Raw genomic sequence first — 27,990 nt, forward strand, 5'->3', positions numbered from 1 at the left:
CGCCCATTGGCCGTGAGCACGACCCCGCCCCCCGGGGTGGAGGCGGCCTCCGCACGTGCGCCGCGGGCAGCTCGATCCGCAGGTGAAAGCCTGGCGCCTCCGCGGGGTGCGCGGAACGCAGCGCGGCTCAGGGGTAACCCGCTAGCCCGCCCGGTGCGGATGCGGGCCGCCAATGAGAACCCCAGGGGCACCCTTCACCCTGGGGTCTTTCACCCCAGTTTCCAACACTAAAATGATCCGAATGGGAGGTTCGGGCTCTGACGGGGAGGCGCTCAGCAATAGGAACACGGGCAGGCTCTAGTGGTTGAGGCATTTTATTGGACCTTCCGCAATTGTTTGTGGGGTACGTTCCTTCTTGTTTTGGGGGCCCTGCAGACGAGTCCATCTTAGGTCCGGGCCCTGTGGCCTGGGAGAACAGTGTATTAATAAGCCTGCAGGGCCTTCTACGTAAAATAGTGCAGTGCCTGGCCATTTTTGCCAATAATTACCATTAAGATAATCATAATAAAAATAAAAAGTCTCTGTTTACTCTTCAGGTCTTCCTGCTGGAACAGGAATATGCAAAGCTGTTGAAGATATACGCAGTTTTATCTTAGTCTCCAACAGTGCCAGTCCCACTTTCCACAGTTTGCTCAGTTCAGCAGATGCAGAGAGGCTGACTTGTTCGCCTTTTGATTTCCTCCACAAGGTCTTCCCTTCGGATGTCCACCTGGCGGCATGAGGGAAGAAGGAGGTATGAACGGCTTCCTCTCCACTGCTCCCTGGGTGCTCCTACCTCTAGTCATCAGGGGTGCCTCAGCTGTGAGTAGGAACCCCGTCAAACACCATAAGGAGACAGTGCTTCTTGGGGGAGCCAGAAAATATGCGGGGCTAGAGATCCTACCCCTACCAGACTGCTAACAGTTTCGGCCTATAGGTCTTCACAACTGGGCACTAATATGAAGGCCCAGCGTCTGCCAAGGTCTTGTATGGGCACTGGCCTGCTGCATTGGCATATATTTCCTCACTGCCTGTTCCCCAGCCTTCCTGCCTGCCCCCTTACCTCTTCTCTGCTTGCCACTGAACGAAGCTTGATGACGCCATCCTTGAGCTCCTGCTCCCCGATGATGGCCACCAGTGGGATGCCCGTTTCCTCGCAGTACTGCAGCTGGTTTAGTAACTTCGGGTTCTTTTTGTACAGTAGCTCTGCCTGCAGGGCACCAGAGCAGAAGATGTAGGCTGGCTCCCACTCTCTTCAGGGATAGCCTCCTGGGGAACCCAGCTAGCACCTTGCTCTGAGTTGCACCCCAAGAAGTCATAGTGACGGCACGGTCACTAAGGGAGAGAGTCTGTCCAAGTTTGCTGCCATCCCGAGCCTTGCCCCCGTACCTTGATCCCGGCATCCCACAGCTCTGTGACGAGCTTCAGTCTCTCCTCCAGCAGTTTCTTCTGTGCCGATGCCACAAGCACCTGTGTCTCTGTGGTCCGAACCTTCTCCTCCAAAGCCTGGGGAAGGGGCAGATTAGAGTCAGGGGGCTGGATGACCTTTTACAACACCTTCAAGGAGCAGACAGTACAGGTTCTTATTAGGATTCTGAGAGACACAGCCCGACTCAGCCATCTCCACCAGGGCAGGGCGCAATCTCCTCATCTAGCAATTGGACCAAAGTTAGCTCAGACGAAATGAGCTGAACATACGACTTGCAAGAATAAATAACACAGGCCGAGGGCAAAGGTAGCTTATGTATAGTAACTTCCAGCTCATCTCATCCAGTACCTTAAAGATGCACAAGGACATTCACACAGAGTGATACGGGGAGCCCACCCAGGCTTTTCACCCCGGCAGTTCTAGTTCCCTCTTACTATGTGCCCAGTCAAGAGACTGGGCCTCTTATACTTCAACCACAGGGCACAATCTAGGGGACCTGGGGTGGCTAGGGGGCAGGGAGGGAGAATGCTATTGCCCATTATCTTTTTTGGGAAAAGAGCTTTCATGCACTATTGGAATAGTGACTCAGCTGGGAAACAGGCGTGGCATCCACTTTAGAGGCAAGGATGGAAGCAGTGGGGTGGGAAGGTACGCCAGAGCCCACAGGGATGAAAAGGTATCACCAGAAGCCCGGGAGATGAAAAGCAAGTGGCCAGTCAAAAGCAGCAGTAACAACAGAGGGCTTGAGCCATGATGGGCTTCCCTGGTGTTACTCTAGGTGCTGGACAATCAAGACCATTATATGAGGTCCCCCTGGCCTCAGACACATGCTTTCCACTTAGACACTGTATAAGGTGCTTAGGAGCAGACTCTGGAGTGAGACTGTCTGGATCCCAATTCTGACTCTGCCACTTATAAGTTTTATGACCATGGGCAAATTATTTAATCTATAATGCCTCAGTCACCTTGCCTGAAAAATATAAAGTAACTGCTCTCAGAGGATTCCTGCAAGAATTTTTTAAAAAATATATTTATTTATTTAGGACTCCCTGGAGGCGCAGGCGATTTGAATACCACACTGTGAAGCCGTCCGCAGCCTTTGCAGCACAGGTTCAATCCCAGCCGGCCAAGGAGAAACCCACAGGGCACAGACCTCTCCTGTCTTGCCCACTGCTCCCCTCAGCAGTGTGTTTCTTCAGTCTGCCTGTTCTGTTCCCTGCTCCATCTCTGGTGGATCCTCTCACCCTCCCGTACCTCTGGCCTGTACCCCGGTTCTTGTATAAATAAATAAATCTTTAAAAAAAAATAAATAGGCCAAAGGTGTGGGAGGATGAGACAATTCACCAGAGACAGAGTAGGGAGCAGAACAGACAGAAGGACCGAAGTACACTGCTGAGGGGAGCAGCAGGCGAGACAGGAAGGTCTGCTGCGCCATGTGGGAATCTCCCTGGCCGGCCGGGAAATGAACCGGCGCTGCAGAGGCTGCAGACAGCTTCACAGCGCTGCGCTCAACCGCCTGCGCCACTAGGGGAGGCCCAAGAATTTTATTAGATAATTCACAAAAAGCACTAAGCACAGTGCCTGGCACAGAGCAGTAAAATATTAAGTATTGTGTATCACGAGGATGATCTGGGTGCTCAGAGATACCAGCCTAGACTCCTGACAGCCCTGTGGGAAGTAGGGATTGAGAGGATTTTGTGCAAAAAGGATGATCAAAGATCCATAAAGCTGGCTGATAATAGAGGTGGGAGTCATCTTTTCTCTTATTTCTTTGTTAAGATAGCCTTTGCCCAAAGCTGGACCACTTGCCTCCTTGGAGATCAAACATCACTCAGGTGCCACCACCTACCCAATTTGTTTGCTACCCACTCCCTAGGACCTACCTCCAGCCTCTGCTCCACGATGGAGAAGATCCGCTCCACCCCAATGCTGAGTCCCACGCAGGGCACTTTGCGCCCTTTGGGATCAAACATGCCCACCAGTCCATCATAGCGTCCTCCAGCGGCCACACTGCCCACACCCAAGGGTTCTTCTCCTGCCTGGGCGGGGGTCTGTAGCAGAACCGCTTCATAGATCACCCCAGTATAGTAGTCCAGCCCCCGAGCAAGGCTCAGGTCAAAGGAGATCTGTGGGTACAAGGACATGGTCAGTACCAGCTGAGGATTAAGGCACTGAGGCAGCAAAGCTCACTGCGTTTCCCATCTCTAACCCGACTCACCTTGTCTGCGATGCCAAATAGGGTCAGGTACTCAAACAGCAGCTTCAGGTCCCCCAGGCCCTCCAAGGCCTGCTTGTTTTGGGAGAGTTTAGGATCCTGGAGCAACTGTTCCACCAGGGAGACCCCACCTGAGGTGACAGATCTGTGAGCCAGACTGACTGACCAGAAGAACTTTGTAGGGAGACTCTACCTTTTGCCTGGACTGCACTGGTATGCACACACACACACCCCCTTCCTCTCCCTTTCTCCTACATGTGATGCACACACAGAGAAGAGTTTTAGCTTCACGCTTGAGGGCTGCTGCAGAGGCAGGGTTTGTTCCTTACCGTGCTGCTGGACATAGTCCCCAATGCGGTCGGCTACGTCGGGTGCGAGGCCCTTCTCTCCCACCATCTCATTCTTTACTTCCTCCCATGATACCTGGCAGACAGACACCAGTCAGGGACCCCTGGCAGCTTCCCACTGCAGAGCAAGTGTGGGCCCTCCCTGGGAGGTGGGGGTAGGGAGCAGTTGTGGAGTCAAAGCTTCCCTGCAACCTAAATCCTGGTTAATCTTTCTCTGGTGGACACAGAGGCAGGCCCCTTCTCAGAACAGGCTGGGGGTCTGGGAAGAGTCATGAGTTTGGGTCATTACCTTGTCCAGCTTGTCCACCGAAGAGCAGATGGTACGGAACTTGCTATCGGGAACCCCACACACGGCAAACATGCCATCTAGGATGCGCCGGTCATTCACCTGTGGAGGCCCAAGGCTCAGTGAGCGGGGAACTGCGCTACCTGACCCTCCGTAGCCTCGGCCACTTGGGCTACTGGTCCCTCTGCACTAGGACTTTCTCCCGTGGAGACCAGGCCCAACTTTATCCTCCCGGCCCCAGTAGCTCTAACCTTGACCAAGAAGTCACCGATCTGAAGTGAACTCAGGATCTCACACATGATCTTCAGGCACTCTGCGTCGGGGATCATGGGGTCGAACTGCCCAGCGATGTCAAAGTCCTGCAAGGGGCGGGGCAGCCAGAGGCCCTCCTGGATTTAACCTTCTTAAAATCTCTGCTTCCCCCATGAAGGGAAGGTCTGTTTTTCTCATGCACAGACCTCCTCCTTCGTTCTCCACTGATCATCAGCCTAGAGATGAATCCTGGTATTGTTGGGTCTCTCACCAGTCCTGGTTTCCTTTCTATCAACTGGGCTATTCCTGATCTCCCTCATCTACTTTTCCTTATTTCCTCCTACTGCTGTGTTATTCCTACCCTCCCCTGCCCATAGGGCTTTGTAAAATCTGCATGAAAATACTTAAGAAACCTCAGGGTGGGCCTCCCTGGTGGCACAAGGGATTAAGCACCTCACTATGGAGCAATCTGCAGCCTCTGCAGCAGGAGTTCGATCCCTGGCTCCAGGGAGCAACCCACATGGCGCAGCAGACCTCTCCTGTATAGCCCACTGCTCCCTTTGTTACAGGGCAGTCCCAATACAAAACGGGGTGCCTGACTGTGGGTCCTCACCCGCGCTCTTAAAAGGACTTATCAATGCTCTACTGCAGGCACACGCGAAAGGTTAATAAAAGGTTTATTTACAAGGGAAGGGGAAATGAGGAAATGTACAGCTCAGGGAGAAAAGTGGGAGACACAGTTATAAATGCGTCCTACCCGATCCGCCGATCAGGAATCCCAAATGGCACTCTGAGAGCTGGCCACAAGCCAGGAGCCGTGAAGCCAGGAGGTGAGCAAGAGAGCGAGCCCCCCAAGGCCCACGTGTCTGGTTTTTATACCAAACGTGGCTGCTTAACCCCACCCTCAGGTCCCAGCCACCTTTCCTTTGGTGGTGATGGGATTTGTCTTTCCCAATGTCCTGATGGTTTTGGTCTGGAGTGGGGGTGGAGTCCATAAAGCCTGCATGGAATTAGCTTAGGACATCCTCTCCCCCTAACACCCTCAGCAGTGTGTTTCAGTTAGTGTGCCTGTTCTGTTCCCTTCTCTATCTCTGGTGGATCCTCTCACCCACTGCATATCCTCCCCCCCCCCCCAGTACCCCGGCTCTTGTATGCATAAATAAATAAATCTTTTAAAAAAAAAGAAACCTGGGCCTCCCTTGGTGGCGCAGCGATTGAGCGCTGGGCTGCGAGGCTGCCCACACCTCTGCAGCACCGGTTCATTCCCCGGCCACCGGCGAGGTTCCCACAAAAAATAAATAAGGAAAGAAAGAAAGAAAGAAACCTCAGGGTTAGCATTATCTGGGGTGTGCAGTTTGTTTAGGACACCATGAATACTCAACAGACTCTCCTGGCCTGAGGGAGGGCCGAGTCACTGGTCTGTCCCGCATACATACTCACACATTGGTAGAATTCACGATAGCGGCCTCGGGTCATAGCTGGGTTATCCCGCCGATAGACTTTTGCTATGTGGTAGCGTTTAATGTTGGTCAGTTTATTCATGGCCAAATATCGAGCAAAAGGAACCTGATGACACAGAGTTAAGGAGAAAGCCCCTCCTATCAGTCTGGAGTGGATTATCTTTAATACCAGAAGCTGAAGTCCAACCCCTTCCTGTTCTGGTAAAACCACCACCCATGAAGATGAACTGCATTTCTGAATATCAGACAGAATCAACTCGGTCATCACAGGGGGCAGCTCAAAAAGATTAAGGCTCCTTGCCCTTTGGTAGCGTCTGCCCTGGGATATGCTAAGCAGGGGCTGGGCAAACTGGCCAGGCTGCAGAGCAAGAGCAAGCTTGCCATGCGGGAGCTCTACACAGATGATTCTCTGACAATTTGGACATAAAGGAGACATAAAGGCAACCAGTCAATTATGGGGAAATCTGTCCAGAGGACAGGGCAGGTTGCTAGAGAGTGGGAATGGGGTCCTAAAAGAGCTAAGGGTTCTAAGAACTTTGAAAAGCTAAGAACTTTGAAAACTTCTAAGGTGATGTTCTCTTTAGCCAAAGTCCTGCTCCTGTAGGGAAATAATTCACCTGATTGCAAAGGCATCATATTTGATCCTGCTTATGTCCGGCTGTCCCCAAAACCTGAGTCTAGAAAAAGCCTGAGCCCAGCGAGGGCCAATCCATCCAGCGTGCCAAGAGCCCAGGTATGGAAAGATACAGTGAGGTCATAGCGTAGGGACAGCAGCTCCCCACCCTGATCCTTCAGGTCGTAGATCAGCTTAGAGTCTTCCCCATACTTTCCTGTCAGTGTTTCCTGGAGGGGGGGAAAAAAAAGCACACAAAGAAATGTGGGCACAATGGTAAATATAACAGTTTAAAATGAAGTTTTGAGAATAAAAACCCATGACTGATTTCAGCTTGTCCATGATCCCTCTGCTCCCTATCCTAATGCTTATGTGTTAGGTGTAGTTTTAATCAAAAGGGAACACCAATGTTGTTTTCTGCCTATGACATTTCCATTTTGTGATAGCTGAAGTATTATTTTTAAAAGTTGCATAATATCCCAGTGAGGAGACATTCCAAATGTTGTTAGGTTGTTCTAAGAAAAAGAAAAAACACATTCCATTTAACATTTCAGTAAATATATTTGGGTACACATTCTTTCTCACAATAAACTTCTAGGAATGAGTTATTAAATCAACTAACATATGTTTTTATGATGCTTGAGAGTTAATGTCAAATGCACAAGACAACACAGTAATCCTTGCTCTGTAATGTTCACAGCAAGGTGATAACATATTTCACCTACCCAGCTTAGCAAAGTTTAAAATGTCTGAAAACTTACAGTATGTTGAATCAAACACTCAAGCAGTGGTTGGTATTATAGGCTGAATTATATCCCCCCCTCAAAATTCATATATTGAAGGCCTATCTCCCAGTAGCCTCCAAAAGTGACTGTATTAGACAAGGTAGTTGGAGAGGATTATTTGAGGAATGGCATTTTAGCTGAGATCTAAAATTAAAATCGGCAGTCTTTAATCCGAAATTAAAGTGATGCAAAGAGACAGGGGCACAGGAAGTTCAGGAAGAGGGAAGAGCAAGAACAAAAGCCCTGAGATGGAACCATTTTTAGGAGCTTGCACAAATAAGAAAGGCGACCAGAATAGCACAGCGTGAGTGGAAGAACGGCATGAGATGAGCTGGGAGAAGCAGGCAGTGGTCACATCACGTACAGCCTTCTCAGCCTTGATAAAGAATTTGGGTTTTATTATAAATGCAACAAGAATCGCTGCGGTGTAAGCCAGGAATGATGCCGTGTGATTTTTTTAATAGCAAAGAACCAGAAACAATCTCAGGACCCATCAATAGAAGACTGGCTGCATATTTATACTTTATACGTATGCCTTGAAGACAGGTGCTGCAGAAGCCAATGCAGACAGGAGCTCAACAACTTCTGCTTCTCCAGACTCTCTTTGGACATCACTTGTGACAAGCAAGGTAAATAGGTAAAAGCAGGGCCTCTCCCTCTGAACTATCCATCCTCCTTATCACTAGAGAAAATACTGGTTTTTGTTCACAACAGAGAGAGACCTCTGTTGCCCTCTTTGTTGTTCATATACCCACTCTCCCACAAGGCAGTTTCTCCTCACCATCTCTTACCTTTAGTTCAAACACAGGGGTATCGATGACTTCTGCACCATGGCGCTTGAAGCAGCGGATGATGACATCAAATACCTTCTCCCGGACTGCCATCTGCCGGGGACTATAATCTCGTGTGCCCTGAGAGGCAAAACAGGTCAAAGAACCAGGGATGGGATTTAAAAACAAACCAAAAATAAGATCTAGTAATGTAAAAGAATGACCTCAGTGATTACAATGCAAATCTTGACCCAAACTTAATTATAAAACATTAATTATAAAACAATGCAATGGTCATTAATTATAAAACAATGATTAAAAAATTCCCTATTCAATGATGTAATTTTTTTAAAGATATATTTATTTATGCATTCAAGAACTGGGGTACAGGCCAGAGGTGTGGGGGTGAGAGGATTCACCAGAGACAGAGTGGGGAGCAGAACAGGCAGACTGACCAAAATACACTGCTGAGGGGAAACAGCGGGCGAGGCAGGAGAGGTCTGCTGCACCATGTGGGTAGCTCCCTGGCTGGGGATCAAACTTGTGCTGCAGTGGTTGCAAACAGCCTCATAGGTTGCATCTTAACCCCCTGCGCCATCAGGGAGACCCAGTGATGTAAAATATTTTTAATAAAGTGATAATCACTGGGTTGTTTTTTTTTTTTTTAAGATTGATTGATTTATTGATACAAGCACTGGGTACAGTCAGAAGTGTCGGAGGGTGAGAGAATTCACCAGAGCCAGAGCGGGGAACAGAATGAAATACACTGCTGAGGGGAGTAGTGGGCGTGGCAGGAGATCTGTGCACCATGTGGGACCCTTGGAGATCTAACCGGCACTGCAGAGGCTGTGGGCAGCTTCGCAGCACCACCAGGGGAGGCCCTAAAGTGATAATCACTTGTTAAAAAAAAATTTCCTATTAACCGCCACACCCAGTTGCTATCACCCTTCTAAATTCCATTCCCTTTTTAGCTTGGTTGTATTTTCTAGGATTCTTAGAACTCTATTCTCGGAGGATTTTTTCCTAGTCATTAGCGTTTTGCACCTTCATTGCAAATAAAGTGAAAAAGACAAATAATGTTTTAGTGCTATTATGAAAGCAATTTTGAACATGAAGACCCCTTGAAAGAGTACTGTGCCCATGAAATTAGATTTTCTGATACTAACATGAGTCACACTGTAATAAACATGCATTTCAACGAACTAAAATAGATATGAACTCTCCAGTTTAATCTGATTTTAACATTATATTGTCAAAAAATTTAAAACACATTATAGAGAATAGTATAATTGACCTCCATTACCATGATTACCAGCTTCAACAACCATCAACTGCTGCATTTTTTTTTCCTGGAGTATTTTAAAGTAAATCTGAGAGATCATATTATTCATCTATAAATATTTAAGTGTGATTCTCTAACATGTAAGGATTTAAAAAAAAAAAAACAGAAGACTCCAATACCTTTATTACAACCGAGAATATCTAAAGCAACCCTTTAATATTATTAAATGACTAAACCAGGTTTAATTTTCTCTGGCTTGTTTGAGTCAGATTCTAAATGAAGCCTATGCATTCTTTTTGGTTGATATGTCTCACTACTATTTAATCTACACTAGTTTCCTTTCCTTCTGGAAAAAAAAAAAGAAAGTCATTTATGTGTTATGGAAATTGAGTCATTTATCCTAAAGAATTTTTCACATCATTGATTTGGTAAACAATATATTCAATGTGTCATTTAACATGTTTCTCCATCTCCCACATTTCCAGTAAATTGGTATTTAGGCCTGAAGACCTGACTAGATTCAGGTTCAATTTTTCTTGGCAGAATTATTTCATAGGTGGTGCTGTGTCTTATTACATCACATCAGGAAAAACTTGTCTGGTTATTCTACTTTTTAATGATGTTAAGAATGATCATTGGTTTAGGTGAGGCCAGCCTAATCTACCATAAATAACCTATTAATCTTTTTCCCTAACAGTTTCATGATCACTGCCTTAGGATTTTACACTGTCTCTGCCTTAGGATTTACACTGAAATGATTTTGTGTGTAGAAAGGAATAGATGAATGAATTTAGAAACCCAAAGAATTAACCTTAAAGGAAGACATTTCTCTCTCTCTCTTTTTTAATGTCAGAAGGGTAATGTGTCTGTGTTGAAAAGAGGCTTGAGGGGGGCCCTCTCACCCAATGGCTCGAAAACCCAATCAGCACCCTTATAAACCAGAAGAGGATCAAAGAGTGACATCTCAACACAAGACAGACCATCTCCCCTCTTCTTTGGAATTCAATTTCCCATACATTTATTAAATACATATTTGGTTCCATGCAACTAGTCTCATCCTCTCAGGTTTTAAATAAACTACATAAATAGTAAGTGCAATAACAGGTAAATATGAAGTGCTAAAGAGCCCAATGAATGTTTACAGAACTTACAGAAAGTGGAATCCTGAAATCCTGGAGGCTAAATTTGGACCTCTAAGTTAATTCTACTCTACTCTCCTTCTCTATTTGGGTCTAATCATACAAGTGTCCTGAAAACTACCAAGATTCATTCCTGCTTCTGCGTTTCCATTCTCTACCTGGTCCTATCTTTCTCACATTCTCCTGGTTAACTTCCACTCACCTTTTAGGTCAACTAGTATACCACACTTCCCAGTTGTCCCTTATTTTTCTCAGAGTATCCTTGTTATTTCCTTATATCACTTATCGCAATTCATGCATGGGATTATTTGTCCTAAGTCTGTTTTCTTCGGTCGAATATAAGCTTCATGAGGGCAGCCTATATTAGTCACCTTAGTATACTCACCACTTGGTACAGTGCTAAGCGCACAGTAAGCACTCAATTCATATTTATTGAGTGAAAGAAGGAGTAGCAGCAGCAGGCTGATTTTTAAAAGCACCAAGCTGGCCTAGTTTCTGCCAATCACTTTGCTCTCCCAGAATGACTCAGGTAGAATTCATTTCAGCCAGAGCAACTGTTAGTTCTCTGCAGTATTTCAGATTCTCCTCAATGCTCTGTTTCAGGGAAGCAGACATGTGCACCTTATGGGTGGAATTAGGGATCATCTCAAAGGCTCCCTAAAGGAGTATTTACCTTGGGGGTTTTGAGCACGAACTTCTGTTTCCCTTCATCAGGACCCAGCTGTGCCTTCAGTTTCAGTAGTTTTGCCACCTCCTCTTCGACCTGGTAGGGAAAGCAGACGCTGGGCTATCACATCTGCTACTCCACCCTCTCCTCTGCCATTCATTCCGTATCCCTCCCTCATCCACGATCTGGGGCAGATCTCTCTCCCGAAGCCTACCTTGGCTTCTCTCCGGTCCCATCCTTGATACCTCCCACCGAGCCCGTCCTTCACCCGCCCCCCACCCCCGTAGCTCGGTCCCTTCTCCCACATCCCTGTCCTTTGTGCAGGCCACCTTAGCTATGTATCCTACCGGGCCTTGTGTGGCCCCTCCCTTGCTGGATCGTACCTGCTCGGCGCCGGCCTTCTGCTGCTTGAGGCTCCGCACGAGCTCTCCTTGAAGTCGCACCAGCTCCTCCAGCGCCGCACGCTCTCCCATACTGGCTGCCAGCTGGAGCCGATGGCTGTCCACAGACGTTGAGGCTGCCGCAGCCTTTCGCGGAGGACTTCCGGCTATCGAGTTGCTGGCCTGCACGCCTAGAGAGTTTCCGCCGGCGCAGCAACCACTTCCGGCTCCTCCTGGAAGTGCCGGAGCTGACAGGCAGCCAATCTGTGAGGGCCGGAGCTAGACTCGGGGTTTTCTGAGGTGCAAAAGCACTCACCTTTTCCCTGGCGCTGGCGCTTCACCTCTGCAGCGCCCTGCACCCTTTCGGGGTTCCGATCTGCCCGGCTCCCTGTGTCCTTTGCCGCCTGCCCCGCAAAGCCGGCGTCCTGCCGCACGATGCCCCAGCTCGGGCTCCTGCGCGGGAGGGTCTGGACCGTGCTGCTCGGCCAGTTTCCAAGGCCGCCACGCGCCGTTTGCATCCGGGCTGTGCGTTCTCATAGCCAGGTGAGCCAGACTGAGGCCGCTCCGGCCTGTCCCGGTGGGATCTCCTGGGCTGAAAGATTGGACTCTCAGCTTCTACTCCAGTAGTATTCCATTCAGTCTTCATTGAGAAGTATCCCCCGTGCACCGGCTCTACGCTAAATGTTTTAGCTGCTTTGCTATTTTACCCTCAGAGCAGTCCTGAGAGGTTGGGGTTGTTATTTCCATTGTACAGCTGGGGAAACGGAGACTGCTGTTGAGTCAGGAACGAGCCAGCGCGTCCCCCTGAACATGCTGAGGGACGAGCCTTGGAGCAGGTTTGCAAGGCAAGATTATGCTGCTCAGTGAGCAGCCTTCTTGCTCTTTATTAGCAGTAATAAACAAGCATGAGTGATTATGTGACAATAGTAGGAGGAGCAGGGTCCAGGGGAGACAAAGGGTAATCAATTTTTATGGGGAGCAGGAGGGAACATGTCGGCCACATAGACAGGGAGGAGGACCTCTTGTGCAGGTATTTGATGTAATTTCTTAGCTACTTCCAGGCCACCTGAGCTTGTAGCCACACAATCAGTCAACGGCTATCTAGGCACCCTGGCTGCCTCTGATGTGGGTCATTGTCTTAAGGCAGTCATTCCGAGTGCCTTTTCCAAATCCTTCACACACAGGGGTGCGGAGAGGCCCCAAGGGGTGCCTAGAAAGGCCACAGACTGCAAGGTTAAGTGACTTATCTACGGGTACATCATAAGGAACATTTTAATATGGGTCCACAGTTCCTAGCCTGATCCTCTTAGGGTCAAACAGTAACTTTTCTTATACAAAATGTATGAATATTCCCACAAATGAGATGACTGAAAACCATAAGTAAACTGAGTTCACGTTAGAATTCACCTCAAAGTAAGTTAAACTCAGTTTTTTTCTTGTTGTTGTTTTAACTTTAAGAGATTTTATCGGATTTTGGATTTGCAGTGAAGGGTTTGTAGACCTGAATTGCCATCCTTTAAGGGGAGAGAGTCTGCCAAAATATGAAGCAATCACACTTTTTATGTTTCTGGAAGGGCATTTGGTAATAAACACTGTTGGTAATAAACAACTGATTCTGTTTTACTTTGTGAAAGACCCCACTGTCTTTTGTCTATTTATTATTATTAACATCCAAACCTGTTGTCTTTTTAGCAGGTGATTTGTGTGTTCATCAAAGATAGAGCTGACATCCTTTGTTATTTTCTGTCACAGTGTCCTGCCAGTCTGGGCCATTGTGTTAAATCAGGAAATCCATTTCTGTGCATTTTTCAGGCACGTTCTGTATCCTTGGGCTTGTTCTTTTTTGTCTTCAAGCTCTATCTTCCCTAGCTCCAAGCCTGAGGTTAGAAATTCTTTAGTTCTAAGGCCTCCCCTGATGGTGCAGTGGTTGAGTGCTGGGCTGCGAACGAAGCTGCCTGCAGCCTCTGCAGCGCTGGTTCGATCCCCGACTGCCAGGGAGGGCCCCACATGGCACGCAGACCTTTCCTGCCGTTACTGCTGCTCCCCTAAGCAGTGTATTTCATCAGTCTGCCTGTTCTGTAACCCGCTCTGGCTCTGGTGAATTCTCTCACTCTCCCGTGTTTCTGAATGTACCCAGTGCTTGTATAAATAAATAAATAAATCCTTAAAAAAAAAAAAGAAATTCTTTAGTTCTCTTTAACATTGCTCCACCCAAAACATTGAAGGACCCAAATTTGTAGTAAATTTCATGGCAGTTAGAAGTTGAGCTGTGATAGTAATAACTGGGCATTCTTGATATTTGAATATGAAACCACGCACACAGGGAGAGGAAGCAAAGTAACACTGCTACTTTATAAGCATTTCTGTTGTAAGTGGAAAAATGCAATGTGTTAAATAAAACTATTTAAATATGGCAAAAAGAGAAATTCTTATTTTCTCTTTGAGCAACTGAGAATTGAAGAAAATCATACTAGTCCCTATCCCTAGAGGGTTGTGGTGGGAGTAGTGAGCTGTTCTGTACTCTCATTGTTCTCAGGTGCTTAAACTTTTTCAGACTTTAAAAAGTTCCAGATATAGTGAGGAAGCTTGTATGATCCAAAACCTGGCCTCATTCACTTATAGGAGGCACATAGGGAAACGATACAAAGGATCAGGGGAAAAAAAAAACCAAAAAACAAAAAAAAAAGGACAAAACTAGTAGGCAAACTATAAATTGGAGTCATTATCAGGGGAGGGGAGGGAAAGACATTAAAGTGGGAGGAAAGAACACAAGAGTCTATAGTGATGGTTCACGGGTGTCTTGGTGGTGGTAATTTTACGGGGACAACACCTGAGAGGAGAAATCAAACATTGTACAAAAATGAACAGCAATGTAAAAATAAATAAATAAAAATGAAAAACAAACAAACCTGACCTCACATATATTGCTTGTGTATTTTAGATACAACACATTGGGGATTTGGAGAAGGAATGAGGTTGGGGTAGATGAAATAGTGTTTGGGCTTCTATTGCTCAGGGTCAAAGGTTTTTGTGGGTTGGTGGTCGACAGGGCCAGCGATGTCACCGACCTGGTCACTTGAGAGCATCCACATCTTAACGTTCCTTTCTCTGGCAGGTTGCAGAGGCAGAGTTAACATCCCAACTGAAACCACAGCAAGAGAAATCAAATTTTGTTATCAAGACCCCAAAGGTAATGCCCTTTGCCCTACCCAGACTCATTTGAGTGCCTTGAAAACTGCCCGTTACTCTGCTCGTCTCTTCCTAAACCCTTTTCATATCCTTTAAGACTAATTTTAAAAACACACACCAGAATCATCTGAACTCAAAGAGAGTTCAACTTGAGATTTTATTGATGTAGTTTTGATTCTTTATCTTATGTGAATTGATTTTTGTCTTTGTTTTCATGTAGCTGCATTTGGTTTCTAGGGCACCAGAGATCTTAGTCCCCAGCAGATGGTTGTGAGGGAGAAAATTCTTGATATGGTTGTCAGCTGCTTTAAACGTCATGGAGCAAAGGGGTTGGATACCCCAGCATTTGAGCTGAAGGTAAGAGGAGAAAAAAGAGTGCTGTAGCCCCAATTCTACACCTACCTTCAATTTCCCAGAGGACTTCTAGCCTGTGTTCTGGATCCATCCATTGAACTGTGGTGGTTTCTGTTTGACTCTGGCAGGAAATACTCACTGAAAAATATGGAGAGGACTCTGGGCTCATCTATGATCTGAAGGATCAGGGTGGAGAGCTGTTGTCCCTGCGCTATGACCTCACTGTATCCTTCTAAGTGCCAGAGCCAGATTTATCTCTTTCCAAAAGGGATGACTATGACTCTGGGACCCTATGGGTCGGCTGGCTGGCAGCAACCTTTACTTCTAGTTTCTCTCAGAAGTCAATTCTAACAGCAGTGCCTGGCCTGGAGGACTGTATTTAACTTCAATGCATTTCAGACTCCCTTGGGGAAGCTTGCAGAAACAGATTTCTGGCCCTCTGACCCAGATAGTCTTTTTTGTTTTTGTTTTTGTTTAAGATTTATTTATTTATGCATACAAGAACTGGGGTACAGGCCAGAGATGCAGGGTGGGGGTGAGGGGGGTGAGAGGATCTACCAGAGACATAGTGGGGAACAGAATAGGCAGATCGACCAAAGTACACTGCTGAGGGGAGCAGCGGGCAAGTGAGGAGAGTTCTGTGCCATGTGGGCTGCTCCCCGGCCCACCGGGGATTGAACTTGTGCTGCGGAGGCTGTGGACTCCCTGCCTCATAGTGCAGTGCTTAACCCCTTGTGCCACCAGGGAGACCCCTGACCCAGATAATCTTAGTTCTATATCTTGAGTGGCTTTTAGCAGTCTGCATTTTTAATAGGCACATAGGTAATTAAGATGCAGGTGATCTTGACTTATATTTTAAGAAAGAGGGCCTCCATGGTGGCGCAAGGGTTAAGCACAGCACTGTGAAGCTATCCGCAGCCTCTGCAGCACGAGTTCGATCCCCGGCCAGCCATGGAGCTACCCACATGGTGCAGCAGACCTCTCCTGTCTCCCCACTGTTCCCCTCAGCAGTGTATTTCAGTAGATCCACCTGTTCTCTCTGTTCTGTAACCCACTCTGTCTCTGGGTGAATCCTCTCACCCCTATACAGTTCTTGTATGCATAAATATATAAATCTTCAAAAAAAAAAAAAAAAGAAACATTGATTAGAAGTTGTAGGCAACTCCAAATATGAAGCTTAACTGTTTTGAGATGGTTGAGAATTGATCTTAATGGGTGTGAGCGGCCCAGACTTGAAGTAAATAGGTCATTTCTATGTGCTTCTTCTGCTTTCTACTAAACTTGCAGTTTTGTGATGTGGGATTCCTTCAGTTCACCCGGTTTAATGTATATTGAAAATCAAGCATGGCTAGGCCTTGGAGATAATGGGAAACCAGACAGAAGTTCCTTAACCTGGTGGATGAGATCCAGTTGAAATTGATAGAGACCCGGTTCATCCTAGTGCCTGTATGCTGGGTCTAGGCTTTGGATGCAGTGTTCTTCCTTAATCTATTTTTGTGAGGTCCCTTTTGCTCGTTATCTGGCCATGAATAAAGTGAAGAAGATGAAACGCTACCATGTTGGGAAAGTGTGGCGTCGAGAGAGCCCAACTGTGGTGCAGGGTCGCTTCAGGGAGTTCTGCCAGTGTGTAAGTGACCTGATAGAGGCAGCATGATTGGATAGTTTTGGGGGTTGTAATATGGGAACTGCATGCTCAGTGGAAATTTTTTTCCCGTCTTTTTTTTTTTTTTTTTGCTGTAGGATTTTGACATTGCTGGCAAGTTTGACCCTATGATCCCTGATGCTGAGTGTTTGAAGATCATATGTGAAATCCTGAGTGAGCTGCAACTAGGGGACTTTCTCATCAAGGTGAGTCCATGGCTATGAACTGAGAGAAGTCTGCATTTGGTGTGATGCTTTCCCAAAACATAATTGACCCCAGCCTTTAAGCCTGCAGCTCTAGGACTTTCTTTTTTTTTTTTTTTTTTTATTGATTTATTTATTTAAAGATTTATTTATACAAGAACTGGGGTACAGGCCAGATGTGCAGGAGGGTGTCACCATAGACAGAGCAGGGAACAGAATGGGCAGACTGAATGAAATACACTGCTGAGGGGAGCAGCGGGCGAGACAGGAGAGGTCTGCTGCGCCATTTGGGCATCTCTGCAGCCGGAGAACCGGCACTGCAGAAGCTATGGACAGCTTCCCTGCACTCAACTGCATGCGCCACCAGGGAGGCCCTTGTTTGTTCAATTTTGTCCCAACTTCAGGCAGACTACAGTAAACAACATCTCCCAAAGCTTCCTGTGCAAAATTGCTGATTCCCACTGTTCCAATACCATTTTCTGTTGTTATCCATTCATGTTTGTCTGTGAATTTACGCACCGAGAGCTGAGCGGCGCCGGTGCGCAGTGCGCTCGCAGCGCCATGTTCACAGGTGGCGGGGTGGCGGCGCGACACCGCGGACACCCCGGGCGGCGGGAGCGGGGCGGGGCGGGGCTCTAGGACTTTCTTTTACAGCTATGTCTATTTATAGAGGCAGCTATCACCTATGTCTAAATTTATATATATATGTCCTTCTATAGCTACTGTGAAATTTCCTTTTTGCCCCTATTATGACTGCCATTGTTAGGAGGAAAAGGTCATTGATAAGGCATTTGTGTTACCTCCATTGAATTCATAGGTCAGTGATCGGAGGATTTTGGATGGGATGTTTGCTGTCTGTGGAGTCCCTGAAAGCAAGTTCCATACCATTTGCTCCTCAGTTGACAAACTAGGAAAGGTAGGAAAGAAGACATTCTTCAATGGACCTTATCAGAGTTCCTGCCTTGCCCTCAAATCCATGCCCCTAAAGAAAATAAAGAGATGGTGGCTGGAAATGAGCTATTTCTGGGAAGGTGCTGGGGGGAATATTCTGGAACAAGATCTGAGATTTGCTGTGCAGCAGGGATTGGACTTCCTAATCTGCCTGTGACTTTGCTAAGTCTGGTGTTACTTGTGATACACACACTGACTGAAAGCGAAATGTCCTTTTCCAGTTAGAGAAAGAAGGATCCTGAGACTGGGCTAATGTTTGATTGTTCATGCAGATGTCTTGGGAAGATGTGAAATATGAGATGGTGGTAAAGAAAGGCCTGGCTCCTAATGTGGCTGATCGAATTGGGGACTATGTCCAATGTCATGGTAAGAACCAGGATCTTCAGAACTATATGACAGAACCAGCATGAGGGTGATGTGTGCACTGTTTGTACCTCTGAAAGAATTCCTTTGTGTAGATGTGCTTAGCTCCAGCGTCTGACCTAAATTTAATTCCCCTTTTTGCTTATTGTAGCCACATTATGTCTTCAAAAGGCAAAGGTATAGGTAAAGGAGAGACTCTGGTCATATGACATTAAAATTTGTTGTAAAGAGAATGAGGAAGCCTAGCTAGGGCACATTAGGGATACACTGGGATGAAGTAGGGCCTCCCTGGTGGCTCAAGGGGTTAAGACACACCTATGAGGCTATCGGCAGCCACTGCAGCACCCACATGGCGCAGCAGACCTCTCCTGACTCGCCTGCTGATCCCTTCAGCAGTGTGTTTCAGTCAGTCTGCCTGTTCTGTTCCCCACTCTGGCTCTGGTGAATCCTCTCACCACCGCCCCCCCCCCCCCAATACCTCTGACCTGTATCCCAGTTGTTGTATGCATAAATATATAAATCTTAAAAAAAGACAAAAATTGGGTGAAGTATGTCTGGGTGAATAGTACAGATCTTACCTCTCCTCCACATTCTCCTCAGGTGGAATGTCCCTGGTGAAGCAGATGTTTCAGGACCACGGACTATGTCAGAACAAGCAGGCCTTAGAGGGCCTAGAAGATCTAAAGCTGCTGTTTGAATACCTGACTTTATTTGGAGTTGCTGAGAAGGTAAATTGGGTGAGGGATGACCTCCTGCTGCACTCTAGGGTTCTCTGGGTATCGAGTTTATCATATTAACTATAACCTTACAGATCTCCTTTGACCTAAGCCTGGCTCGGGGCCTTGACTACTATACAGGAGTGATCTATGAAGCAGTGCTGCTACCAACCCCAGCTCAGCCTGAGGAGGAGCCCCTGAATGTGGGCAGTGTTGCTGCTGGAGGACGCTACGATGGGCTGGTGGGCACGTTTGGCCACAATGTGCCATGTGTGGGGCTCAGCATTGGAGTCGAGCGAATCTTCTCCATCATGGAGCAGAGAATGAATGTAAGTCCTAAGTAGGGGTGGAATGGGACTGGAGGCTTAAAAACTCATGTTTCTTGAGAACTTCTTTTCTGGTGATTCTTTTCATCCTGTTTTTTTTTGAATTACTGGTACCAAGGAAGTTTTTGGTAGTTTTAGCTGCTCTCTTCTCTTAGATGTTTGGTAAGAATATACGGACCACAGAGACACAGGTGTTTGTGGCCACACCACAGAAGAACTTTCTTCAGGAACGGTTGAAGCTAATTGCAGAGCTTTGGGATGCTGGGATCAAGGTATGGTTGCTGATATCTAAGCCTCCTCAGTATGTAGGTAAAAATTAAGGTGCCAGGCCCATTTTTACCTTAAACAGAGGGTAGAACCCAAGAGCTTTCTAGTCTTCAGTAGAGTGTCTTCTTAGCAATGAGAGGACTAGTAACTCATTTCTTTTGAAATAACTTGCTCCTGGTGTGGTCACTTCTAAACCTCTTTCTGTCTTGACCCTTTTTAGGCAGAGCTGCTATATAAGAACAACCCTAAACTACTAACCCAATTACACTACTGTGAGAAGGCTGGCATTCCCCTGGTGGTGATTATTGGTGAGAAAGAAGTGAAGGAAGGGATCATCACGCTCCGAACAGTGGCCAGCAGGGAGGAGGTGAGGAGGTGCCAGCAGAAATAGAAGGGACCAAGTGTTTCTTAAATTCTTTAAGAAATTTGTGTCTTTTGGCTGATGAATTACCTGCAGGTTGAGAGTGATAGAGATGAAAGTATATCCACTGTTGGCGGTCAATGAATTGCTTTAGTGGGCAGGAGTAGGACAAATGAAATTTCTTTGGGTATCTTGCGAGTAATCAATAAAATGGACATTTTCCAGATGTTTGAATACCTCTGTCTTGAGGACATACATTCCCCAGGTCAGCTTGAAGCCCCCCTTTACTCCCTACTGGTTAGATAAATGGTAGGAGCATTTATGAATTAAATGAATTCAGAAAAGCAGTGGCTGAGGAGCTAGGACCACTCTCTAGTTTGTCACATGAGGGTTCTCTTATGTTTCAGGTGGACATTAAACGGGAAAATCTTGTGGCCGAAATTCAGAAGCGACTGTTTGAGTCTTGATCCTCACATGATCACCATCTACAGCTCTTGGTAGAAAAGGCTTCATCTGGGGCTGAGTTCCTGATGGACTTCACAACTGCAGGATGGATGACAAGTGCCTTCTGCTTCCTCCATTCTGCCTGGGTACAGAACTATGAGACCCTGATGACTCCCGGGCTAGTGTGAGCAGCTATTCTGTGTGGGTGCAGATGACTTGTATGTGAAAGACACTTGCTCTAACCTCAAAGCCAAATGGCAGATTTGAAGTGCCGTTGAATGTCAACAATGGGTGCTGAAATGATGCTGTGAGAAAGGCTCTGGGAAAATAACCTCAGGCCAGGAGGATTCTGAACCATTGTGATACTTAGTCTTACACCATAGCTTCTGAACCAAATTCTGGAGGAATTTATCTACAGCCTGCATTATCTTGTCCAGGGAATTTTGGGGAGTCAGAGAGGAGGAGCAATGGCTGCTTTCTGCATTGAGGAGAGACATGCTATCCCAAGGGCAGAGCAGTGCCCATACTGATGTGGCATCTCTCTAGTCCATCCACTGTTAACAATAGCAGGGTGAGGCTGTTTAATAATTCTGAATGTTGAACTTAATAAGTGACTCAGCAGGGGGGAGTTCTGAATTTTTGAGCTTTACAAGATCATTTCCTGTGTCAAAATCACTTCTGTGACTGTTCCATGTCCTGCCAAAGAGATGGTTATTTTAGAAGTGGTTGGTTAATATGTTAAATAAAGTGTTAAATGTACTAGTTTGGGTGATTTGTTATTAGTGGCTTGGTTTTCATAGGCCACATAAAACGCTGAAGAATTCTAACTGAGCTAGGAGTAATCTCTGTGGGATGATGCTTCTATATTCAGTTAATGGAGCAGTGACAGTTTTTCCTGACCCTCCCTCCCCACCTTGAGAGATACTATCATGTCGCTAAAATTCAGCGACTCAGCGAGTCATCTACCAGAGTTCTCACCCTAGGTATTGCTGATGACTGATCTTGCCAACTTCAATCATGTTGACTAAACTGTGCTAAATAGATTGAATGACTGTAAATGTCACTCGGTTGAAGGAAAAATGAGTTAACCAAAAGGTGATAGCATTGCTTCAAAAAAAGTGCAAAAAGTGCTTTTAATATATGCTTTGGGAAGGCTGTAGCCTTTGTAAACACTTCAATGTTGTGGGGCCATGTCTTTAGTGCATACAGATAAACTGGGTATCCAGACTTCCAAATAACAGCCCTTCCGTCTTAAGTAAGGTTTAGAAACTCTTGACAGTGCACGCTAAGTTAAACAGTTGGGCACTGAACTGTAGCTCAGTTTCCTCGTTTGTAAAATAGGCGAGTTGAACTAAATCTATCAACTCTGGGATTTTTGTTTTGAAAGCCAGGGCAAATAAACGTTGCCGGCGCCCTTACTTCCGTGTTGCTTCATACTCTCTTTGCGCGTGCGCCACTTCCTTGGGGCGGAGGCGGGGCCGACCAGTCGTTTTAAGCAGCCCTCCGGCGCTTGGCCCCAGTCGAACTCGAGGCGCTAATCTCATTGGAGGGCAAGTTCGCTTTACGGCTCAAGGCCGCCCTTTACGGCATTTTCCAGCATCCCATTCACCTCGCAGTGAAGATGGCGTCGGGCAGCGGGGTAGGTGTTGTGTGTGCGGGTGAGATTTTGTCGGGGACGGGGGGGGCTTCTCGGCACGGGATATCCTGCACCCGACTGGCTTCCCGACACCACCTCGCGACCCAAGGGTCCGGGTTCAAGAACTCCCCCCTAAGACTCTGGCGCAGGGTCAGTGGAATCGTGGAGGTCTCTCGGGTTGGGGTCCTGAGGCCCCTTCAGCCTCCTGATGCGGTGCGGAGAGACTTGGCTCTCGAAAGGTCCCGGGGCCGCCTTGGCGGCGAGGACGCAGTTCCCTTCATTTCTCTGGGGGTTCGGACACGAGTAGCGACGAATCTTGAGCGCTTTTTTCCCCACAGACAAAAAACTTGGACTTTCGCCGAAAGTGGGACAAAGATGAATATGAGAAGCTCGCTGAGAAGAGGCTCACGGAAGAGAGAGAAAAGAAGGATGGTGGGTTCCTGCTCCGTCAAGGGTTGAGGGTATCGTAGAGACAGTGCAGTGGCTAGAGAGCGGGTGGGAAGTGGAAATGCACTGCCCTCCTACCCCGTGTAACCTCGGCACGGCGTTGCCTCCTACCTCTCGATTTTTACATGTATAAAGGGAGAGCGAGGAGATGGAATGACTGGTTTTGAGCTGCTTTCCAGCCCTGTTATCCTCTGCTTTCTCTCTTTGCTTGGCTCATTAATAGTCCCTTTCCAAGTACAGAAAAGAGATTGGAATCCTTAGTAGTGACAGAAGAAGTTATTGAGCCTCCCCAGTGGCGCAGCGGGTTGAGCACTGCGCTGTGAAGCTGTCCGCAGCCTCTGCAGCGCCGGTTCGATTCCTGGCCGGCCAGGGATAGACCCACATGGCGTGGCAGACCTCTCCTGTCGTGCCTGCTGTTGCCCTCAGCGGTGCTTTCAGTCAGTCTGCCTGTTCTGTGCCCCGCTCTGTCTCTGGTGAGTCCTCTCACCCTCCCACGCATCTAGCCTGTACCCTGATTCTTGTATGCATGAATAAATAAACCTTTTAAAAAAAAAAAGAAAGAAAAAGAAGTTGCTAAAGATCCTCTTTGAACTTAGGAGAACAATCCTATCCCAGTCAAGACCTTGCCCTACAGTCTGAGAAGAGCAAGGGAATCCGGAAACATGATTGTTTCATTGGGGCTCAGTAGTGCCTTATGCAATGTTATTGTTGGTGCTTCTCTCCTAGGAGAGTTTCCACTTTACAAAAAGAAATGTCTTATTTTTCTCATCTGTTTTCAAATTTGTACATTCTTCTGCTTTATTTCCACATCACTTTGCACACACTAACCCTTTTCTATTTTTCCTCTAAGTTGTAGAATAGTTTTCCTAGATGTTGGTGTCTATATTAAACTTTTCCTTCAGTTCTTAGAAGGTTCCTTTCTGTGTTCTGCTTGGGTTATCTGGCTGAAAGCATTACTGTAGAGTGTTACTGCTTTTAAATAGTTGCTTTTTTTTTTTTTTTTTTTTTTTTTTTTTGGTGAAAGTTCAGCACTCCCTTTATTCCAGTTAATTATTGACTAGAAAACATGACACTTTTTTGATTTGTTGGCTTTATTTATAAAATTTTTTAAAAAGATTTATTTTTATTCATGCATACAAGATCTGGGGTGTAGGGGAGAGAGAGAGGATTTACCAGAGACAGAGTGGGGAGCAAAACAGACGGATCTACTGAAATACACTGCTGAGGGGAGCAGTGGGTGAGACAGGAGAGGTCTGCTGTGTGGTATGGTTAGCTTCCTGGCTGGGGATCGAATTCAGGCCACAGTGGCTGGTGATAGCTTGATAGTGCTGAGACTTTAACCCCTGCACTACCAGGGAGGACGACTTGGTGGCTTTAATATGGGGAAGAACTGTAGAGAGTTAAGGGTTGGTTACCATTTTTCCTGTGTTCAGGTTCTTCCTAGTTGTTGCTTAGCATTGTGTCCCTTGTTACCATATTTAAAAAAGAAATGAGGGGCCTCCCTGGTAGCCTAGGGGTTAAGTCTCAGTGCTACTACTGCGTGGCCCTGAGTTGATCCTGGCCAGGGGGCTGACCCACATAGGGCTCAGCAGACCTCTCCTGTTTCGCCGGCTGCTTGCCTTAGTGGTGTATTTCAGTAGATCCACCTGTCCTGCTTCCCACTCAGTCTCAGGTGAATCCTCTCACACATACATTGCCCCCTTCCCGCCCTCGCAACTCTGGCCTACACCCCAGTTCTTCTACACAAAAATAAGTCTTAAAAAAAAAATGAAATAATAGGGCCTCCCTTGGTGGCGCAGCGGTTGAGCACTGGGCTGTGGGGCTGCCTGCAGCCTCTGCAGCACCGGTTCGTTCCCCGGCCACCGGCGAGGGTCCCACCAAAAAAAAAAAAAAAAAAGAAATAGTAAACCTGGATATTGGGTTTCCTGCATTTCTTTTCCTTTCTAGTTGAGGAACTGTAATGTTGAAGACACTTCCTTCCCCATTATATTTCAGGAAAACCAGTGCAGCCAGTCAAGCGGGAGCTTCTCCGACATAGGGACTACAAGGTGGACCTGGAATCCAAGCTTGGGAAGACAATTGTCATTACCAAGACCACCCCACAGTCTGAGATGGGAGGGTGAGTGGCTTTTCATCTTTCTCTTCAGCCACAAGTAGGTGTTATAAATGATCTCTGTTGGGTTTAGGAAGTGTTGAAGGGAGTCCATATAACAACCTTGTTGACTGTAGTTCCATTCTTGGATTATGTATGTATGTATGTATGTATGTATGTATGTATGTATTTGTCACCTAAGGTCTCAGGTGAACATAGTATTTCCAGGAGAGGTCACTCTAGGTGTTTTCATATTAGCATTGTATTTGCTTAACAGGGATTATTTGTTCTCCTGCCAAGGGAGAACAAATGGAGTTTGAAAGGCCTACTGAGGAGATTTCTAACAGAGAAATTAGGTGGAACTAGGAGCTGCCTGCTGAGGTTCCAGCCTGGTTGCAAAGGTTGTAATTGTTATAGATTGCTTCGTTGTGTGTCTTCCTTCTAGACCAAGTTTATAACCTATAGGAAGAAGGGTCCTATAAGAACTCGTCATTCTTTTGCCTACCATTGCTTCTCTGTTTAGTTAGCTTTTTTAGCAGGTAGACAGCACAGCTGTGAGTGAGTTTTCTGAGCTGCATAGTAAACCCTTTTTTGTCTTTCCAAGCTGTGCTATTTAATCTGTTGCTGTGTAAATTAACCCCAAATTCAGCAACATAAAACAAATATCTCAGTTTTTGTGGGTAAGGAATCTGAGAAGGGCATATTTAGGTGAATTTTGCTTAGGGTCTCACAAAGGGGCAAGCAAGGTGTCTGCATTCATTTGTGATGTGAGTGGGACTGGAGAATGTGCTTTCAAACTCTTTTGTGACTGTGGTTTGGAGGCCTCAGACCTCTCCATAGTTCTGCGCATAGTAAAGCAAGTGATCCACATAACAGACAAAAACAGAAACCTCATTTTAAAATAACCTAACCTTGGAAGTAAATAGTACTTTTGATATATTCTGTTGGAAACACAGACCCACACTGGTACAAATTGGGAGGGGATGGCAGAGGGAAGGATTTGTTGACTGCAAATCTTAGGCAACTTCTATAATCCCTCTGTGCCTCAGTTTCCCCATATAAGAAGGTGGGGTTGTCATGGAGGCCTTCTGGAGATTGGCTCCCACACTGTTTCAACAGCTACAGCTTTATGGAAAGAAGAAGTGTGCCTCCTTTTTCTAAAACGAAGTTTCTTTTAAAAATGTTTGTTAATTGGGGAGCCTCCCCTGGTTGCGCAGAGGTTGAGCGCTGGGCTGCGAAGCTGCCCGCAGCCTCTGCAGCACCGGTTCAATCCCCGGCCACCTGCAAGGGTCCCACATGGCGTGACAGACCTCTGCTGCCACGCCCACTGCTCTCCTCAGCAGTGTATTTTCGTCAGTCTGCCTATTCTGTTTCCCGTTCTAGCTCTGGTGAATTCTCTCACTCTCCTGCGCTTCTGACTGTACCCAGTGCTTGTATAAATAAGTAAATAAATCTTTAGGGGGGAAAAAAATGTTAATTGGGCCTCCCTGGTGGTGCAGGGGTTAAAGTCTCAGCACTATCAAGATACCGCCAGTGATTGGCAGCCATTGCAGCATGAGTTCCATCCAGCCAGGGAGCTGACCCAACGGCACAGAAGACCTCTCCTGTCTTGCCTGCTGCTCTCTTCAGCAGTGTATTTCAGTAGATCCACCTGTTCTGCTCCCCATTCTGTCTTTGGTGAATCCTCTTACCGCCCGCACCTCTGGCCTACACCCCAGTTCTTGTATGCATAAATAAATAAAAATAAATCTTTAAAAGAAAAAGTTTGTTCACTGGAATGCACAAGCTTCTTAAAACCAGGTTTGACATGTGCCATTTCTTTCACTTTGCTAGATATTACTGCAATGTCTGTGACTGTGTGGTAAAGGACTCCATTAATTTTCTGGATCACATCAATGGAAAGAAACGTAAGGCTTGGAGGTAGTTTGTGGCTGAGATTGGGGCTGGGATTGGATTTTGGGGGTGGGTTGAGGGGCCGGGGGTTTCAGTTGGGTCCTTTTTTTAATATCTGGGGAATTCTCTAGTTGCTTCAACGCCAACCATCCTGTACTTCACTGTCTAATGTTTCTCAGCACCATGAGGTAAGACACTGTTCTAGGATCTCATAAGCCCAAGTCATGGTCTTCTCCTGCGCGCCACTGTCCCACTGGAGTACATTCTGCTCAGTAAGGGCAGTTGAAAGCCACTTGCATCTTGTTATCTGGGGTGGCTGCTCTTGCAAACATGTAAAGCCAAGGGGGTTTTTTGGGCAAAATTACTTTTATTGCATGCTTTATGAGTTTTTTTTTTTTAATGTCAGGAAAAGACTATTTGAGAGATTGAAGTTGTATTAATGACCTTACCTTTTTCACTGGGTACACCATGCAGATCAGCGAAACCTGGGCATGTCTATGCGTGTGGAACGTTCCACCTTGGATCAGGTGAAGAAACGTTTTGAAGTCAACAAGAAGAAGATGGAAGAGAAGCAGAAGGATTATGATTTTGAGGAAAGGATGAAGGAACTCAGAGAAGAGGTAAGTCTCTACTTTCCCTCCTCCCTCCCTAGCTTTGTGTATTATGTTGTACATCATGGGCATATGCTCTTCCTCATCGCACTCCCACCCCCAGTACAGTCGTGTCTTTTGAATTTCTGTATATTTCAACTTTCATTTATACTTTTTTCCCCTAAGCAATAGGAGGAATTAACTAATGTACTTAGTCCCCAAGAGGCCAAAAGAGACAACTGACTGTGTCCAAATTCTGTTTTTCTCCACCTGCTGGCTGCAACTCTGAGGCAACTTATATAATTGCTCTGTGCCTCAGTTTCCCCATATAAGAAACCTTAGTATAATAGACATAAGGCACTTAAATGTTTTCTAACTTATAATACATGCCCCAGAACACTAGTTCTGGTATTACATTGTTTTGTTCCCTTAACCTTGTCAAGAACTAGAGATTAACTATAGGCTTGAGTAGTGCCTTCCAGAGGCTAAAACTTTTCTTTTTTGTCCCTTGTAATCTTTATCATGACTTTGCCCTGCTCTTGCGAGTTTGTCTTTAACTGTTTTCTCCTAAAGATAGAAAAGAATCTTGAAATTCTCTATCTTTCAACAATATTTGGCTCAGGAGTCTGAACTGATTCTGAGTGATTTTCTTTCCCCACTAGGAGGAAAAGGCCAAAGCCTACAAGAAAGAGAAACAGAAGGAGAAGAAAAGGAGGGCTGAGGAGGACTTGACATTTGAGGAGGATGATGAGATGGCAGCTGTGATGGGCTTCTCTGGCTTTGGTTCCACCAAGAAGAGTTACTGAGGCTTTCTGTGCTTGGCCCTTTGCTGGGCCTAATTTTGTGTGTGTGTGGGATCAATTTGGGGGAGGCACGTGGGGAAAGTCCTTCAGAGTGGCAGTGGGGAGGGCA

General features: G+C 46.4%; 3 protein-coding genes across 12 annotated transcripts; 2 read left to right on the top strand and 1 right to left on the bottom strand.

Moving 5' to 3' along the window:
* Positions 1 to 637: 637 nt before the first annotated feature.
* Positions 638 to 11,697, bottom strand: HARS1 (histidyl-tRNA synthetase 1; the record flags this gene model as incomplete). Of its 6 annotated transcripts, none has more annotated exons than XM_084252476.1 (13): positions 638 to 709; positions 1,043 to 1,189; positions 1,369 to 1,485; positions 3,292 to 3,534; positions 3,627 to 3,754; positions 3,953 to 4,046; positions 4,260 to 4,358; positions 4,508 to 4,615; positions 6,009 to 6,074; positions 6,716 to 6,811; positions 8,158 to 8,277; positions 11,231 to 11,320; positions 11,608 to 11,697. In XM_084252476.1, the coding sequence occupies 13 exons, from the start codon at positions 11,695 to 11,697 to the stop codon at positions 638 to 640; spliced, it is 1,470 nt and encodes a 489-aa protein (XP_084108602.1). The 6 variants fall into 6 exon arrangements, with proteins under 6 accessions (XP_084108602.1, XP_084108601.1, XP_084108604.1 ...); XM_084252475.1 differs by having other exon boundaries at positions 5,949 to 6,074; XM_084252478.1 differs by lacking the exon at positions 8,158 to 8,277.
* A 342-nt stretch (positions 11,698 to 12,039) lies between these two features.
* Positions 12,040 to 20,443, top strand: LOC311182746 (histidine--tRNA ligase, mitochondrial; the record flags this gene model as incomplete). 5 transcript variants are annotated; one of them, XM_084251787.1, is made up of 13 exons in its annotated part: positions 12,040 to 12,147; positions 14,720 to 14,794; positions 15,031 to 15,150; positions 15,276 to 15,371; positions 16,622 to 16,774; positions 16,888 to 16,995; positions 17,810 to 17,908; positions 18,216 to 18,309; positions 18,907 to 19,034; positions 19,118 to 19,351; positions 19,504 to 19,620; positions 19,836 to 19,982; positions 20,384 to 20,443. In XM_084251787.1, 13 exons carry the CDS (start codon positions 12,040 to 12,042, stop codon positions 20,441 to 20,443), a joined length of 1,539 nt encoding a protein of 512 aa, XP_084107913.1. The 5 variants fall into 5 exon arrangements, with proteins under 5 accessions (XP_084107913.1, XP_084107914.1, XP_084107916.1 ...); XM_084251788.1 differs by having other exon boundaries at positions 16,649 to 16,774; XM_084251790.1 differs by lacking the exon at positions 19,118 to 19,351 and having other exon boundaries at positions 16,649 to 16,774.
* A 264-nt stretch (positions 20,444 to 20,707) lies between these two features.
* On the top strand, positions 20,708 to 27,926 carry ZMAT2 (zinc finger matrin-type 2; the record flags this gene model as incomplete). The annotated part of the gene is given in 8 exon segments (XM_084252631.1): positions 20,708 to 20,727; positions 22,166 to 22,262; positions 22,266 to 22,295; positions 22,395 to 22,488; positions 24,499 to 24,622; positions 26,429 to 26,502; positions 26,963 to 27,108; positions 27,741 to 27,926. Coding segments are annotated over 8 exon segments (729 nt in total). The 3' UTR covers positions 27,885 to 27,926.
* Positions 27,927 to 27,990: the final 64 nt, after the last annotated feature.

The sequence above is a fragment of the Talpa europaea genome (assembly GCF_964194135.1).
Source record: "Talpa europaea genome assembly, chromosome: 13".
In the NCBI taxonomy this organism is placed as follows: Eukaryota; Metazoa; Chordata; class Mammalia; order Eulipotyphla; family Talpidae; genus Talpa; species Talpa europaea.